The sequence below is a fragment of the Diabrotica virgifera genome, chromosome 7, assembly GCF_917563875.1.
Source record: "Diabrotica virgifera virgifera chromosome 7, PGI_DIABVI_V3a".
In the NCBI taxonomy this organism is placed as follows: domain Eukaryota; kingdom Metazoa; phylum Arthropoda; class Insecta; order Coleoptera; family Chrysomelidae; genus Diabrotica; species Diabrotica virgifera.
In genome coordinates, this window is record NC_065449.1 from 196,567,218 (window position 1) to 196,587,160 (window position 19,943).

The 19,943-nt window shown below is 31.4% G+C and overlaps 1 protein-coding gene across 2 annotated transcripts in view; it reads left to right on the forward strand.

Annotated features, from left to right (window-relative positions):
- The window catches only part of LOC114334913 (uncharacterized), a 122,734-nt gene that overhangs the window by 14,596 nt on the left and 88,195 nt on the right, over positions 1–19,943 (forward strand). For both annotated transcript variants that reach the window (XM_050656821.1, XM_028285050.2), the window contains exon 3: positions 2,856–2,962. In XM_050656821.1, the coding sequence (XP_050512778.1) occupies positions 2,856–2,962 (107 nt within the window). The remainder of the gene's footprint in view (positions 1–2,855; positions 2,963–19,943) is intronic.

The following is a 19,943-nucleotide window of genomic DNA, read 5'->3' on the forward strand; positions in this document are numbered from 1 at the left end:
ATCTTTTTTCTATTCTCATACTTGAATATATCAATAATTATGATTTCAACATCTATATCATAATCTTCTTCTTCTTCAGGTGCCGTGTCGGTATCCAGACATTGGCCTTCATCATGTTTATAAGTTCCTGAAACCTCAATTATACAGTGCATTCGTAAGTGTGGAAACGGTCTATATGTCATGACTTAGTTATTTTCAGAATTAAAGCTCTGATAGGTCGATTTTTATTTTTAAATTATGATTTTTTGGCGCATAGTACATAATAGTGACGTCACCGATTTGGGCGTAATAACGTCATCGATGATTTTTTTAAATAAGTATGGGGGTCGTGTGGTAGTTCATTTGAAAGATGATTTAATTATCTATTCAGTAATATAAACATTAACATCATTATTTATACAGGGTGGCTAAAAAAATTTTTTTGGATTAAAATAATTGACACAAAAACAAGAATGTATCTAATTTATTAAACTCAAAATACATTTTACTGATGCCACATATAATAAAAAAAATGTTTATTTCATAAATAAACATTGCTTTTCGCTTAAATTAAATGTCAAACAGCCACACACCTGCCCCTTGACAGTTTAAACATTTAATTTAAGCGAAAAGCAATGTTTATTTGTCAAATAAATATTTTTTTTCTCTTTTCTGACTGCAGTAAAATGTATTTTGAGTTAAACAAATTACATGTATTCTTTTTTTTTTGCGGCAATTAATTTATTTCAAAAATTATTTCTTTGACCACCCGGTATAAATAATGATGTTAATCTAAAAAGGGGTAGTTCCCTGGGTTGGCTGTATACCTTATAGTTAAACAAACTGGAACATGAAGTAAAAACCTCTTGTAAATTTTTTTTTGAAATTAAATCTATTAAAAAAATGATCATGTAAAAGGTATATTTACTAAAAAATTTTTAAAAATCCCAATGGATTCAATAAAATGAGTTCATCAGAACGTTTTCAAACCTATCGGTCCATCATCAGTTAATTTGAATACTTGCAAAATAGCCCCAGAACCAAACAATGGTTGTGATTATAAATGATGATGTTAATGTTTATATTACTGAATAGAGAATTGACTCACCTTTCAAACGAGCTACCACACGATCCCTATTCCAATTTAAAAAAATCATCGATGACGTCATTACGCCCAAATCGATGACGTCACTATTATGTACGATACGTCAAAAAATCATAATTTAAAAATAAAAATCGACCTGTCAGAGCTTTAGCTCCGAAAAGAATTAAGTCATGAGATAAGAGACCGTTTCCACACTTTACGAATGCACTGTATAATGCGATTCATTATGATACAGATTTTCATTACGATACCGATTTTTAACCAATAGAATCGCGAGGTGACGTTCTCTCTGCGCGGCACATGCGCAATATCATTAAGTTAGTCCAGTCGAGTTAGACGAAAAAAGGCCTAGCCTTGCATGGCATGCTGCTCTAAATTTTATTATTCTAACCTTTAGAAGGAGTCAATGGAAACAACAACGATTAACAAGAAAGTGAAAGATAACCTTCTGAAATTTGAAAGAAAAACAATGGGAACAATACTGGGCCACAATGTAACAAGAGAGGGGCAAATCAAAATGAAAACAAATGCTGAAATTAAAAAGTATTAAAGAGAGAAAATATAGTCAGATACATAAAATATCTTCGCTTAGAATAGATAGGACAGATACAGATAGGTCCACAGTCAAATATGTTGAGAAGGACATCATAGTAACTGGACACCACTATGATGGCCCACGTATAGAGGAACACCTAGAACAAGACGACTGGACGATGTAGAAGAAGACAAAATAGCAATGAATATGAAAGTCTGGAAAGTTCAGTGCAAGGACAGGAAGAAATGGAAAAGAGTCACGAGAGCAGCAAAGAACCATAGCAAGTTATAAATGACAGAGGAGTAATCCACCTCACCCAAGAATAGGATTTTGAAAGAAAGGGTCAATACGACTAGTAGTGTAAATTTAAAATCGCGACTGAAGCCCTCAGTTACGTGTTCCTGGCAGGAGTGGAAGAAAAAGATAAAAGAAGACGTTCGGGATTCTTAGTCTAGGACATGTGGGTAAAGGGAATTGATATTGGTATAACTCAAGATAATAACTTAATATAATAAAGAAATGTAAATAGGTACCAGATCCCGCATAGCGATCAAAGCAAAGTTTATGATGGAGTTTTGTAGATAGAAAAAAACGTTCCTAAAAATATTGTCAACTGTAGTAAATGTAGGATTCGTTAAAGACACTCGTAATAAAAAGTCCGTATGATGCTTAACAGTTTTAATTAATAAAATAGACAACTAAATTGTAGATTGCTAATACGTTGACGAAATTTAAAAGTGTTTGTGTAATTACGACCAAAATTTAGGTGTTCTTACACAAGAAAATGCTTTTGGAAATAATCGCGTCTATGTACTATCGATATGACCGGCTTTGTCGTAATACGTCTTAAACTTCGCGTCTTTCTGATTATCCCTAAATACAACCTCTTTCGTTCAGATCTCAAAATCGACTGCCAATATTGACACACACCAACTAAAATCTGTTACACCTAATCTCCTTCTTCATCATGCTTAAATTAGTTTCTCTTGAGAACTAAACTTACAAAATTGTACCAAAGGGCTCTAATGTTATCTTAACTACGATTCAAAATCCACAGTAGTTTTCACCGCCAGTGGTCTAGCCTACTAATCCCCAATTAGCTATACGCACGTGGGCTTATATGCGTGGGATCTCGTTCCGTCTTCATATTAATAATTAAAAAAAATTATGTACAAGAAACTTAAAATTTAAGATACAATATTAACGATATTAACAATAACGAAGATATAATTTTAGCTTACTTGGAAATACAATCTGGTGGTGATACAGGTCTTGTCAGAATATATGGTCTACTAGTAAAATTATACATAACTATGGATTCTCATGGTGGTTTATATGGACAGGTAAGTTTTAAAAATAAGGATACTGTATAATAAAAAACTAGAACATACCATAATATTGCCTCAATTTTTTATTATTCTTAGTTATGATCATGCAGTTTGCTAGTTTACCTTAGGATGTTCTCCGTAGATACAGAAATTTTATTATTATTAGACGAAATAGAGTTGACGAAATCTTAAAATAAGACCATTTGCTAAATTTTCTCATACTTCATGTCCTCATATACTCAAGCATATCTACTTAATTTTTACTACAGATAAAACTTCTGTATATTTAGTATACAGTGATGAGTTGATGAGTGCGCTAATAATCGACAAGATAACGTAAAAGACGGAATCATTTCGCTAAATTATCGCTAAATTTCCCACCTCTACGAGTTTCATCTCTTTTTATCTCAAAACTTAATATTTTCTGTCTTTTGCGTTATTTGGTCGGTATTAGCGCGCTCATCATGTTATAAATTTATGTTATTATTACAAGTTAGTAAAGATTACTATTTATTTACATCTAGATCGTTGGACCATCCAAATGATCCGTAAGTTTTTAAGGATTGACGATTTTTATTTAGTTTTTAAAAACGTAGTATTGTTCAGTTTCAGTAGTCATTTTTATTTTGAAATAGCATATAGCCACTAGTCATAACGATAAAAAATTAGAAACGTTTTTGTTATCTATGCTAAATGTATTCCAGAATGATTAGAATATGTAATTGCTTATTTTCATTACTTTTTTGATTTAGCAATCCCTAAAATTACGTTATACCTACCACGAAAATCAACTTTAAGGTGAATGACCAATTTTAGTCATTCTCTATGTCTTCGAGGTCGGTGAATCCGAATATGAAGTTCATTTTTTTTTTCTAGAATTGGTGTAACATGTTCAAAATCAAATTTTATGCAAAAATACGAGAAATAAATTTTGATGGTTTTTCAATTTTACCTCGCTGTATCTTTGGTCGCTGTAAATATTTCCTTTTGAAAATTTTGACTGCCTGATTTTTGAGATGACTGTGTCATCTTTTAAGCATTTAGATAACAATGAGATTTGTCCAAAATGTTTAAACAAATTAAACGGGAAGTTGATAATTTTTAAACATTTTGTCGTCAGTTTTCGATAGTTTCATGTTTACTTAAAAAAGTTAAGTGACAAACTTTTTAGTTTATAATTTTAACGAACACAGTAATAAAACATAATTCATGAAGAGCTTTTTTGAAAAACTTTAAGTCAAAATATTCAATAGAAAAAATATGTGACTTTATAGACGAGAGGCACACTCCAAAAAACGCTTATTTCTTGAGATACTGACCACGGTGTGGTGAATGGCTAATTTTGGTCATATTTTATATTCTTGATGGTGCTGAAAACGAAAATTAGATTTATTTTGAATTTTACGTGGAGGAACATTTTTAAAATTGCAATTCTACCCTAAAAATAAAAAAATTAAGTCACGTTTTTTTGCGTTTAACTCGCTATAATTTACATTTTAATACTTTTTTCTGAAATTTTTATAGTATATATTTTTTACCTTTCTAAAGACAATGAGACCTGCTTCAATTTTTCTGTCTTATTATAATAAAAGTTATGAATTGTTTAAAGCAAAAGATGCAGATTCCTGAATCGCGGAAGTTGAGTGACATTTGAAATTTAGCTTTTTAATCAAGTTTTTGTTAAAACATAAAGTACAAAGAACAAAATGTTTTATAAAAAAAAAAATGTGCAACTTTTAATTTTAAGAAAAACGTAATTTTAATTTTTTTAGAGCAAAATTGCGATTTTGCTTCTAAAATTCAAAATAAAGCTCGTTTTCAGTTTCAGCACCATCAAAAACATAAATCAAGACCAAAATTAGCCATTCACCACATCGTGGTCAGTATCTCGAGAAATAAGCGTTTTTTGGAGGAGTGCCACTCGTCTATAAAGTCACTTAACTTTTTTCCAGTTGCATATTTTGACTTGAAATTTTCTAGAAAACTTCTTTATTACTAATCTTTTAAAAAGGTGGTCACACAATTTTTTTAAGTAAACATGAAACTAACGAAATCTGACGACAAATTGTTTAAAAATCAACAACTTCTATTTTAATTTGTTTAAACATCTCGGACAAATATCATTGTTATCTATATTCTTCAAGCATTACACAGCAAATTTTTGAAGGGAAATATTTACAGCGACCAAAGATACAGCGAGGTAAATATGAAAAATCATCAAAATTGACTTTTCGCATTTATGCATAAAATTTTGGTTTTTGAACATGTTGCACCAATTCTAGATAAAAATAAACTTAATATTCGGAAAGGATGACCAAAATTTGCCATTCACCTATCATGGTCGCTTTTTTGATTTCTAAGCCTCAAATTAGGAGTGTGCCGCTGGCCTATTATATGGATTTACAGTTTTTTGCTTTGTGTTCGGGTTGACGGCACTGTGGTTCTGTATGCCGAAAAGGTGGCCATGAACCTTTGGAATATACTTTGGAATATACTAATTACTTTCGTACTTAAGGATTTTTGCCATCGCTGATTACGAATCAGACATTTTTTTTTGAAAAATAAAATAGCGGATCCAACATGGCGGAAAGAAATTGAAAATATCAATTAAATCGCAAATTTTTTTGTCAAATTTGGTAACTTAAGGTCGCTGATTACAAATCTAACACTATTTTTTGAAAAACAAAATGGTGGATCCTATTTGGCCGAAAGAAATTCGAAAATTTTATTTTAAACGCGTTTTTTTTGATATTTTATATAAGAAAAAATTTTTCAAATTGCTGATTACCAATACATTTTATTTTTGAAGTACAGTATTTAGAACCTATTACTTTGGTACAACTGCCCATGCATACGCAACAATCGCCAGAATCATGCAATGATTTTCATTAGATAATTTTCATGTCATTTCACACTTTTGTATTCAAACAACCGCCAGCAAAGCATATGCTAAACCAATATGTGATTCTGTATACTGTACATTTTGAGATTAATAAACATTAATCGCAGAATTATGTACTTTTTGAATGTGTTTTTAGGGAATTTTGATTATTTCAAGTATATTTTTACTGTTTATTCATTAACAGAGTTTATGCATTTATTGTTATCAAATCTTTAGTCAACTTCTATTTTACATTAATACATACCTTAAAAAGAAGAAGCTGATTTACTGCAATAACATTGATAAAAATTTTACAGCGTTTTATTATATACGCGTTACTTTTGATTTTTACTGTCGGCAAAATAAGGTCGTACATGGCTCACTTGTCCCGGAGTTATGAATAAGAATATATCCGGTGTGATGATCATACCTGCGTATTACGACTTTACGATAGTATGAGAAAACAACTGTAAACATGACAATCCGTAAATAAGGACTTTTTATTTTACCTCATGACCACGTTTTCAGCATTTGGAATTACTGTGACGTCAGGAAAAAAGTCTGCAATAGAAAAATAAGTGAAAATGCAGCATTGTACTTTAAAGTACATAAAATGCATCCAAAAAAGCAGGCAATTTTTAGGACCATATCGAATTTTATGAGTTTTTACATATTTATCAAAATCAGTATATTAAGGGTCAGATACTGTTACTCAAGGGGTTTTTGGGATCTCTGAACACGAATACGTCATCAGGACCAACCTCATGGACACCTGCTGCCCATGGCTGCTGCTAAGACATGTTATATTCTGGAGATTCGACAGTTTTCGGCACTAAATTTGGGGTTGCTAAACACGAATATGACAACAGAACCCACACTCGGAACACCTAGTGCTCAGGGTGACTGATACGCACATCATATTCTGGAATTTCGAGCCTTTCGACACTAAATTGATCCAAACGGCGTGCTATTCGAGGGTTTTGCACTGAGTTTTATTTTTGTTCTCATAGAATGTAAAAAAAATTAAAAAAATTCTGGTAGTGAGAGCTTTTTGCCTATTTTAACGTGGAGTACCTACCCTTTATTTACAGCGGCCGTGAATTCTTTGCTTCGTCTTAATTTGTCTTAAATTACAACCTTTAACATGTGGTAATTATCGTTTAATATGAAGTTATTCTATATTTAATTCGTCCCTACCATTTCCAACTATCGAATGTGAAAAATCGGGTTTTTCATATTAGATACCTTGTCCTCGCATTTTACGTGACACATCTTGTGTCAAATTCTCGTTATTGTAGCTTGATTAGAAGCGCAGGAAATATACTGTTTAAACTATCGAATATGAACATTTTTCTATTTGGTTGACTGCACACTGACGAAAATGGTATATTCGATACATTTGTTTTGTATAAATATAACTAAAGGTATTTTGTACAACGCTTAATGTCGAATGTGTCACATTCGTTAGTTTGTGTTGTAATTTATAAGTTATTCAAAATTATAATCTGTAAATTGTCGAAAACGCTGAACTACTGAGAAGAACAAAATGAACGTGTTTACAATTTGTGCGAATTTGGTTTTAGTATCGCTTCAAAGAAATTCTTGTGAGGCAATTTATGATTTCATTTTAACGGATTTTTATTATTTGATTATACAGTTATTCGCTACTTTGGAACATCGGACCAAAACAAATCTTTGATTTATACAAAAAGCAAAGTAACGAATGTGATTTCTTGGAAAGAAAAAAATGATAAGTAGTACGGATTTGTTATCGATCTAACAAGGATTAAACATTACATACAAAAAATATAAAAATTTTCCCAATTGTCAATGCGCTGATTTAGAAGTCTCTAAAAAATAATTATTTTTCTCTCCTGAAAAGTACCACTTTTCACATTCGATAGTTGGAAATGGCAGGGACGAATTGTCAAGAGCAGTTTTTGCTCTTCTTTTGTTTTTTGAAAGCTACCATTTTGTTACTGTTATAATTGTTGTACTATGATTAGTCCAGGAACCAAAGCTTTTCACCTCGCAATTTTTACACAATGGATCGATTTGCTTGAAAATTTGAAAATAAGTAGTGGATTGACCAAGGATCAAAATCTATATGATGCCGATAGGCGCTTTTACCTTAGGGGTGGTTGCCACCCCATCTCGCGGGTGGAAACTTTTTATTATATTTTAACCACAAAAGTTAATAAAAACATTCATTCTAAGCAAAAAAATTTCTACACATTTTTTTGATAAAATTAATAGTTGTGGATTTATTCGCTATCGAAAGTCTTAGTTTTATATATAAAAAATCAATGTTTTTCGATGGTATACTCATTTACGATTCACTCAATTTTTGCCGTAGAACAAATTTTATCAAACCAAGTTCTTAGGGATTAAATTACCTACAATTTCATATTTAAACATTTTTTCGTATCTCTGATGCTAATCTTTCTATTCTGAAGAAAATGGCATTTTTTACCAAATTTGCAAACATTCGTTATTCGCTTTATACTTCAGTTTTTTAAAAACTAATCACTCTAAGCCAGTCAGACTTTTAGAATCTATTAATAATACATAAATAAAGGAGAATTAATAAGGCCAATGGCTAAAAACACCGCTAATTTACATTATTATGCTTCCAATTGGATTCCTCCTTTTTTTTTCAAAAAAATATATTGATTTTCTAACCGTAACTTTTTTATTTTTTACCTTAGAAAGCTGGTTAAAAAAGAATTTTGTAGGTGTTTACAATATTTATAAGGTTATTAATATTAAATACCTTTAAAATTCTCAGTCACAAAAAGAGGTGGCAGTGAAAGGGTTGGTAAAAGTGGTTTTTGCATGATATTACAAGTTTTAATTTTCAATAGCTCACTCAATTTTTACCGTAAAATAATATTTGCAAACCAAATTCTTGGGAATGAACTAAGCTACAATTTCATATTTAAATATTTTTTCGTACCTATGATGCTAATCTTTCTGTTGCGAAGGAAAAGACATTTTTTCTGTTGCGAAGAAAAACTCGTTATTCGCTTTTAACTCCATTTTTTTAAAAACTAATCATTCTAAGCCGCACAAACTTGGCTTCAAACTTCAAATAGAACCTATTAACAATACATAAATCAAGAAAATCAGATCAGATTAATGACAAATTTTAATTAGGGTGGTGATTAGGGGGTTGTTTACTATCGCTTTTTTGCTGAAAAAAATAGAGACTGACATTCTTTTCATCATAAGTCACTTAATTTTTTTAGCTAGAGATTTTTTTTATTTCTGAAGATACATATTTTTAAATTACTTTAAATTAGTTTCAATAAGTTATCCTCGAAAAATGCATAATGTTCCCGTCCTTTGACTTTGAAACTACAATATTTAGCATTTGACGAAGAAGAGCCAACATATAATAAAGCATACCGCGATTACTTTTGGTCTTAAAGAAAATTAAAAATCGGTTTTGTTTATTTTTTCAAAAGGTACATTTTTGTTACGTAAAGCTGTTTTGACAAAACGAAAACTTTTTGAGTTATTAGCAGAAAACTGATTAAAAGAACATTGATTTTTTTGATATAAAACTACACTTTTGATAGCGAATAAATCGGAAACTATTAATTTTATCAAAAAAATGTATAAAACATTTTTTGCTTATAATCAATGTTTTTACCAACTCTTGTAGTCAAAATATAATAAAAATTTCCACCCCCGAGATGGGGTGCCAACCACCCCCATGGTAAAAGCGCCTTTTGGCATGATCTAGTTTTTTATCCTTGGATTATCCACTACTTATTCTCAAATTTTCAAGCAAATCGATCCATTCTGTAAAAATTGCGAGGTTTGTCCTATTTTAAGCTTCATTACTTAGACTATAATATGTTATAATCTACGTTTCCACTTCCTATAAACAATTTGAAAATATGTACACAATATTAGATGCTCAAATTCTAACACCTGCAGAGCTGGCGATAACGGGCCTGCCAGGGGTATACTTTTTTTTTGGATTGAGGTGGAACGCTCTTACCAGACTAGGAAAGGTGTCTCTAGTACTGTTTGACTCGGACAGGCGAGGAGAACACGCTAGGGTCCACAGACCAGAGTATGGTTCATGCGTCCCGCGTGCTCTCCATAACCAGCCGCCTATCAACTAAAACCACCCCCTCTTCCGACCCGGAATTTCCCTGGACATGTTCATTAGTGAACGATACATGGGGATATTACGTGCATTCTATGTAAGTAGGGCTAAAGGAGGAGATTTGCATAGGCCCTCCCATACTATTCTCGCCTTCCTAAAAACGGAGAGGCGGATAGGGGGGAGGTCTTTGAGAATAAACTCCTAAATGAAAAGGCGTGTTTCCTCCCTGTACTGTACTCGGCTACATAAGATCAGCAGAAAAACGGGGGGTCTGTGGATAGTAAGCTGAAAAGAAGTATAGTGTTAGCTTGGTGCCCCTACCCCTATACTATTCTCGCCTGCCTGAAAACGTCAGACGGATAGGGGGGAGTTTTCTCCTGAAGGTGGGCATTGTTTAATTGATAATCGGATCAGTGGAGCGTGCCTACAAATGGTAGAAAAAACCCACTTGCTTAGGGTGTAGAGAAACTTAAGGATGCCAGGGGTATACTGCAGGCGGGCGCCCTGTTTGGGGGGCGTCAAAATAAACTTTCTTTTCTGATGGTGTTATACAAAATATTAATTAAAAAAACTGAATGGCGCCAATGCTAATTTTACAGGCGGGCATTTGACAAAATCAGTTATTATTTACATAATATAGTTATAACTATATACTACTATAATATAATATTAACTATAGAGAGTGGAATATTATGCAAAGTGCGTGTAAATGCATTTATATTATGACCAGTAAAGATGGTTTATTTATTTTTAATGGCTCCTTATATTTCTGCAACTATTTTCACAAACATCTTATTATCTCAGTTCAGACATTTATTGACTTGCACCGATTGGCTTCTGAGGCATCGATATATTGTATATTTTGCTCATTTAAAACAATATTGCATATTTAAGCTACACACGGGTTATTTTGCATATTTTATAAATAAATTTTATAAAGAATTTAAATAAATAATATTTTATGCGTATAAAATATGTATTAAATTTTATAAATTTTATAAAGATCTAATTTTTTCTCTCTTAGTTGAAATTGTATAACTTGGGTAGAAAGGGCTCATTATCTATCACTCATTATAGGTCTGGATCCTGCGTATGAAAAAAAAGTTGATTAATAGCAAGCTGAAAATTTGTTAATAGCTTAAGGGTGTCTAGTCGGACAAACTTTGATATATGGGAACACTGGAACAGGGGCAGTTCTAATTGTGGAACAGGTTAAAAATTTGGAACGGTCAGACCACGAAAACGGCACATGTATTTTGTCCGACAGAACAGACTTAAACTCTCCGAACAGAGATTAAACTCTCATGCAAAAATCAGATTGCTATTTAGCACCAAATGGGCGTTTTAATGAGTGGAACATGTAGAATATGTCAAATGACAGGAATTATGACAGGTGATAAATAGCAGTCTGATTTTTGCATGAGAGTTTAATCTCTGTTCGGAGAGTTTAAGTCTATTCTGTCGGACAAAATAAATGTGCCGTTTTCGTGGTCTGACCGTTCCAAATTTTTAACCTGTTCCACAATTAAAACTGCCCCTGTTCCAGTGTTCGCATATATCAAAGTTTATCCGACTAGACACCCTTAAGCTATTAACAAATTTTCAGCTTGCTATTAATCAACTTTTTTTTCATACGCGGGATCCAGACCTATTATCTATCTGAACTTTTCTATTAGTACGTGAATTTAATAATTATGATTTTCTTCAGGAAAGAGTGTTTTTATTGGAAAAAATTGCTTTTACTTTATATGACGTAGCGAGAACTATCAAAATTTCATCAAATTGTAGACAATTCCGCTTTTGTTCTTTATTATTAACCACAAGTTTTTAAATAATATTCCTTATTGGTAATTTATTATTCTAACTGAGAACTAAGCCACAATTTAGCTTAAAAAATGATTTTATTGACGTTTCGACTCCACTTCGGACGTCGTTATCAAACAAATTTTACTAAATTAAACAAAAATGTTCTTGCTGTGTAAAAAAATTCTTCTAATAATTTAATTTAATCTGACTCGTTCATATCGGATATTCAGACATATATTATAAATTTTAAAATAGAAGACTTTAAAATGATATTGCCAATATTTATTAGTTGCGTTCCTGGGACGACTTTATTGAAAGATAGTTAATTCGATTAAATAAAATCAACTTTAGCTCAAAAATATCCGTCACAAAAAAATCATAGCATATGATTTGTCATTAAAAAGACAATCACATGCAATGGTGACAGTAAAATTCTCGTGTTAGTGATTCCATAGAAATTCAGGAACAAAAACCAATATAGGAATAAACTATCTTTAAGTAAAGTCATCCCAGGAACACAACTCATAAATACTAGCAATATCATTTTAAGTCTTCTACTGCAAAATGTATAATACACTCACCGGCACAAAATTCCGGCACCCAAAATTTTTATTAAGTTTGACAATGTATAACTTTATTATTTGTGCTCCGATTTTTAAGATTCTTACACCAGTTTGTAGGTACAAGTATTGAAATCGTTTGTTATTTTTCCGGTATAACAAAAATTTTGCTTGCATGGCATTATACAGGGGTGAACTGAAGAGTTGTATTTTCTCCAAACTTTAAAAAATTCTGTGGGAAAATGGAAAAGCTGATTTTGTTTCACAATCCTGTCATATTATACCGGAGGCATCGCTGAAATTTTGTTGTTGGAATTATCCGAATATCTTTTTTCTTGTAAGAGTTGTACCATTTTTTGTAAATAAAAACACTGATGGACTCATAAAATAAGATTAAAATGGCCCGCATGCATCCCGGATCTCAATCCTATTGATCATTTATGGGATAAATTAAAAAATCTATTAGCCATCATCCTAGGTCTCCAGAAAATTTGGTACAGTTATGGCTCTGCTATAGAAATATCGGGCTATTCCCCAGGAAAGGATACCACATCTTTATTCGATGCCAAACAGATTGCGAGCAGTCGTTGCTGCAAGAGATGGGCATACTCGCTATTGAATTGTTTTGTTTTGTTGTTTATTTTGTTTTGTTTTGTTAATTTTAGTGCGTTTGATATTTTTAATTAAAAAAATCATCAAAGCAGTGTTTTTATTTACAGCTCTTACAAGAAAAGAGATATTCGGATAATTCAAAAAACAAAACCTTAGTGATACCTCCAGGATAATACAAAAGGAGTATGAAACAAAATCAGCTATTCAATTTTTCCACAGCATTTTTTAAAATTAGGAGAAAATACAACGGTTCGATTCACCCCCATATAATGCCATCTAAGCAAAAATTTTTTGCTATCAGAATAATGACAAACGACATCAATACAAGTACCTACAAACTGATGCTAGAATCTTGAAAATGGGAGGACAAATAAGAAAGTTATAGATTGTCAAACTTAATCAAAAATTTTGGGTGGCGGAATTTTGTGCCGGTGAGTGTATGTCTGAATTGCCGATATAGTCGAGGAAATGAAGCTGAAAAAATGGCAAAACCTCGCAATTTTTTCGTCCAGCATCGATTTGTACAAAAATTTGGGACTAGGCTCATTACACTCTCTAGTTCATTTTCTATATTGAGCCGTTGTACGCTTTTGGTTTTTTAAGGGTGAAAACTACCCCTAATTGTAAAAAATTATAAAATAATATTTTAAACTTTATTATTGTCAACATTTGCTTCTTATTATTTACATAATGATTGTTTTATGATTTAAGATATACTATCATAATATTTCAACCCTTAAAACCACCCTTGTTGGAGCTATATATAAAAAATTTACTTATCCTAAAATAATTATTTCGGCTTGCACCGATTTACATAAAAATTTGGGATTATAATCATCTCACTCTGTACTTCATATTCTATATCATGCTTAAGGGCGTTAATTATTTTTAAAAGTGTAAACTACCCCTTATTGTCAAAAATTATGTAAAATCATTGTAAACTTTAATATAGGTAAAATTTGGTTTTGATTGGTTAAATAATGATTGTTTGATACTATAGGATATAATATCATAATATTTAAATCCTTAAAAATCACCCTTAATAACATTACAGTTTTTATAAGTAGATATTTTAATAGATCTATACAGAAAAAAAAAATAGAATTAAACAATTACAAAAACATTTATTTACACAAAAATACGAATTTACAAATATGTACAAATACAAATAAAAATAATTTTTTTAGTCATCTTCCAGTATACGAACCGGTTCTGTGGTATTATTATACATACATTGAAAATTATCCATAAGCGGACTATCTGAATTTTTCCAAAAAAAATCGTTTTATAAAAATAGCTCCTTCATTTTTGGCGATAAAAAGTATTTTTAAAAATGACTGTAGGATTTTTGAAGAGTTATAAGACTGTGTAAACTAAATTCCGTAAGATCCCTTAGTTGTTAATTAAGGTGGGTTTATAGGGCTCGAATACGGGGGTGTTTGCTCGTAAATAGAGGTTTTAAACAGCTATATCTCGCTAACTGTTCACTGTAACGAAAATATATGCACAAGATAATTTTAGTTATTAAAAAAGCTACAATTTAGTAAGTCATCATTGTTTTCGTATCTCCAGTATTTTCGGAGATATTTTGAAGTAAAATGTGAAAAATGGGAAATTCCAAAAAAATTAATTTTTCTTGAAACTCTAATTTTTCTAAAATTAGGCCTTTTAAATAGATCAAACTTCTTTGGTGTATTTATAATACAAATATAAAAGGAATTACAGAAAGGTGAAGACCAATTTTTAATCAGGAGGGTAGTTAGGGGGTTGTTTTCACTGATTTTTTCATAGAGAAAAGCAGGTACCAACCTTTTTCTGATCATAAGTCACTTAATTTTCAGGCTAGAGACTTTTTAGTATTATTTTTTGAAAGGCCTAACTGTATACTTAAAAAAGATTATTTAAGTTTTCCTCGAAAACTGCAAAGTTTTTCCGTTATTTGACTTTGAATATTTCATATTATACATTTGACGAAAAATGCTAACTTTTAACATGCCGTATCCTGGTTTCTATTGGTCTTAAAGATATTACAGAAAAAGAATTTGGTTTGTGTTACTAAAAGATACAATTTTGAGATCTACAGTTTTTTTGATTAAATGTATATTTTTCGAGGTATTCTCAGAAAACCCTCTAAAAAAGTCGATTTTTTCATCGGAAAACTGTTACTTTCAAGCGCGAATAGCTCAAAAAATATTAGTTTTACGAAGAAAATGTAAAAAACATATTTTTCTTAGAATCACTAATTCCATCGAATTACATGGTTAAAATGTAATAAAAAATTCCCACCCCTGAGATGGGGTGGCAACCACCCCCAAGGTTTTAGCGTACAGCGGCATGATATAGAAAATAATTATTGGGCTATTCCCTACCTTCTGTGAAAATTTCAAGTAAATCCATGCTGGACGAAAAAATTGCGAACCAAAATGCTTCATTTCCTCGACTAATATGAATGAGTCAAATTAAATTAAATTATTAGAAAAAATTTTTTACGCAGCAACATTTTTGTTTAATTTAGTAATATTTTGTATTTTGATAACGACATCCGAGGTGGAAGTCAAAAGTAGATAGAAAAATAAATTATAAAAATGACACAAAGAAATAGCTTCAGAACAATATTCTTGATTGGTATTCTGTAACGTCTGTTCTTATTTTTAGTGGAACCGTAAGTTGGAGTCAACAGTTTTTATAGAAGCATTCCAGGCCTCATACAATACGTACATGTCCAAACCACACGCCCATTCTCAATGGTACATCGGTGTGCAAAGAAACGGAAAGATTAAAAGAGGACCGAGAACAGGATATGGACAGAAAGCAATAAAGTTTTTACCAAGAAGGTCACGTTTTGAATAAAGTTATAATTTTAAAATAAAATAAAAATGTATACCATTTTTATTCAGTTGCAATGCGAAGGTAAAACAATCTTATTTTTCACATTGAACAGGGAGCGCAGTCCAGCACTCTGAATCGACGACTTTCGACTCTTATTGGAGTCATCATCGGAGAGGCCTAGGCCTGCTGCTCTCTACTCGAAGTGACCAACCATGAAAGTTTATCCCCACACTGCAACTGACGTGTATGGATTAGGTGACTAGCGTCATCTGACAATTGAAAGGGAAAGTTTTCAATCCTAATAGCAACATTAATAATATTGAAAAATATTAAAAATATAACTAAAAGAGTTATAAATTGAAAACTTATTGGTCCATTTCCCTGGTGACACCTCCAAGGCTTCTACAATATGCAAGCCAGATGGATGCTGCAGTGAAGACAAAAGGGAAGGAATTCTACACTATGCAATTCACAACTCCCGTCTTTTAATTTTTTATAATTTTTATAATTTTCTATTTTTATTTTTGTAGTAGAACAAATCTTACTATTCTGTGACTTAAGTCGGCCACTCACAATACTGCGGCGTCGTTAAATTTTGTCGAATTCGACTAATTGACAAAAAATTTAATCGTGTGTGACAGTGCCAACAAAATCGTTACAATTTTATCACAGAGAACTTTCCTGTCTACTGCAGTACTGCAGAATTTATATCATCGACGATTTTGTCGAACGACACCGCAGTACTATGAGTGGCCGGCTTTACATAATAACTACCTATTTTCTGGAACATTTATTTTTAATAAATCCCTTGTAAGCTATTGATTTGGTTCAAAATAAGAGAGCGAAAAGGAACTACAACGTTAATGGGTTTTTTTGTTTCATATGGCCAACGGACCTCTAAATATGAAAAAAACGCAGAGTGCTACAATTTAAACAGGTGCATTTTTGACAAAGGAGTGAATTAGTCCCTAGGCACAGGGTGAATTAGGGTGAGAGTGAAAAAAGTAAAAAAAAAACACGAAAGAAAGCAATTTTGTTTTTTGCTTCATATACGAGGATATAGGAATAGGCATTGCCTCAAAGAAAAAAAGCTTCCACATTTTCTCTTTAAAATGACGTTTGGTAGAAATATCTAGGATTTATAGTTTCCGAAATATGATTTTTCAAAGTTCGCCACCCACAAAATTTTTTTTATTATTTTTTTTTATTATTATAAAATATTTTTCTGTAACTTGTTTTCTGCGTATTGCTAGTTATATGCAATGGTACATCTAGTAGAAAGAGAAGTCAATTACCGTTAAAATGGTCTACTGTATAAGGCTCTACGACTATTTTTAAGCATGTTATGGGTTTTCAAAATTTTATACTTTTAATGATATTTTCTGAAATTTCTCATTATATTAATGAAATTCCTCATTATAACTTTTTTATATATTTATACAGTGTATATATTTTAGGTATACTTATACTATGTGCAATAAAAAAGCTTATTTTTTACTTTAAAATGGTGTATTGGAAAAAATTCAAGGACCATTTTTAGAGAAGATATCCGTAGGATATCCAAGATCATCCGAAATTTGAGAAAAATTTTGAATTTTTTAATTTTTTTCAATTAGAAGAAATAATTGCGTATTACTTTATTACGAACACTTATACTTTATTTGCGAAAACATAATATTTAATTCCAAATAACTTTTCGTAATACATTTATAATACATAAATAATAAACTTAACAGTTCCGATATTGTAAAATATAAAGGTACTTTACTCTTGAGCGAAATTCATATTTCTTAACATACCTCGTATACTATTGAAAATTTTTTATATCTGATCATTGTATCTTAGGTTTCAGCTTATGCAGAGCATTTTATAAAGGATCATTTTTTTTTCATAAAGTTAATAATAAAAAAGTTTTCTATATGGTTTCAACTGTGGGATATATTGCATGTGTATATGTCACAATTTGGAAAAGCATATCTTGTTGTACAATACAATTTAATCAAGGACGTATTGCAACATTTAGGAAGTTCAATTAAAAATATATTAAGTATTTTTTGACAATTTAAGTTAGCAGGTTTGCAGGTTGAATGGACTCTAATTATTAAAATATTACTCGATATGTTTCACAAAGTTTCAATTATACACGGTGAAACGATAAAAGTTTAGGAAGTTAAGAATAATGTGAGATTACAAATTCAGGGATTAATTTGTGATTAAACACCATTGTAAATGTAATTAACTTTTCTTCCTATCGAATGTATCATTGCATATGCCTAAAGCAACGTAGAAAAAAGTTACACAACAATGTTTGCGAAATAACAAGGAAAATGGCCCAAAATCGCTATGAGTAGAGAACTTCGAGAAATCATATTTCGAAAACTGTAAATCATAGAGACTTCTAACAAACGTTATTTTAAAGAGAAAGGATGGAAGTCTTTTTTATTTTAAGCAATGCCTATACCTATATCCCCGTGGGAAAAAGTTATGGGCAGCAAATCAAAATTGCTTTGTTTCGTGTTTTGTTTTCTTTCTTTTGAATATATTTTTGTAAAAGAAATATTTTTGATTGTAAAAGGTGATATTTCGATAGAAAATTTAATCTGGAATAATTTTCCTGTAGACGTGTTTGTACCAAAAGTGCATAGAACTCACTCTGATGCATCCTGTGCTTAGGGACTAATTCACCCCTTTCTCAAAAACGCACCCCTTTAAATGGTAGCACTCCGCGCTTTTTTCATATTTAGAGGTTCATTAACCATTCGAAACAATAAAACTCTGTTAACGTTGTACTTCCTTTCTAAAGTACATAATCAATAGCCTATTGGTATAACGTCAATAAGACTAGGTCTTGTATGTGTTCATTTTTTTACACACTAAGTAGGTATAAGGGGTTAAATCAATGAGTCTCGTAATAAACTAGAAATAGAGTTACATGAAATTAGAAAATTAGAAAAAAATTACATTATGTAGTAAATTTACGAAGAGAAAACTATATTTCACCAGTAGAAACACATTTAGTAATATTTTAAAGGTATACACCTTTTTTTATAAACGCACACAGAATTTTAAATATGTCGTTTCAATATTTGTTTAACCCGGGAGCAGTCGCGCCGTTAGAAAAAATCTAACATTTTATCCTTTTCTGTGATAACTTGATAAAAAATTTTGCGACATAATTTTCCACTCGTAAGTGCCTCGAGGAAGGTTGTAGTAATGCGTAGCTATTTCTTTAATTTTTTTTGTTTGTTTATTTTTTTTGTGGAATTTATGGCTTTGGTGAAAATCAATTAGCTTTAAAATTGTTATAATAAATATTTTTAACATAACAAGTACATGAAAATATTATCAAATAGAAATTTGTTTTAAATTCGTATTGTTAAATTTAAGCTCATCGCGCGGCTGCTTACGCGACAGAAGTGAGCGCGACTGCTCCCGGGTTAAATTTTATACACAGAGCCATATAGCTGTTGGAGGTGCTGTAACTTCAAACACATATCTAATCAAATCTTGCAATCTCCCTCTTTTTTGTTGCATACATACAGCCGAATTATTCCCTATTCTCTAAGCCGCATTCTCGTTATCTCCAAGATATAAAAAAGTAGCAATATGTACCCACTCTTTAGCGTCTATCGTCTATCTATTCTCTAAAAAGTATGTATACGGTATATCCATTGGTCCAAGCTATCCAAAACTCTTTCGATAGTCTAATCTCACTGGGAGTATCCATAACCATTATCTGGATTCCGTCTTTTATGGGAATCCCTAACGAATTAGCCGACCTCTTTGCAAAACAAGTCTCTTCTTCTAATAAGAAGACTGAAAGCATATAAGTAGTTACCTACAGATCTACAGTCGTTTTTTTTTAAATACTCTCCTAATGTTTTTGGCAAGATCACTGAAACAAAATCCCTTCCAAGCTTCGTGATATCCATCCCACCATAAAAAACTTGACTTTCCTGCCATGACACGAAAAAACAAAATTTTAATTCGACCACTTAGAATAGGCCATACAAGGTTAACTCATAAACATTTAATGACTTCTCAAGATCCACCTACATGTACACACTGTGGTAACACTCTACCTGTTAAACAAATACTCGTAGACTGTCCCTATTTCTACAATAACAGAAAAAAAGAATCATTTGAGTCGAAACCTACAAAATATTCTCAGCTCGCCAGATCAATTCC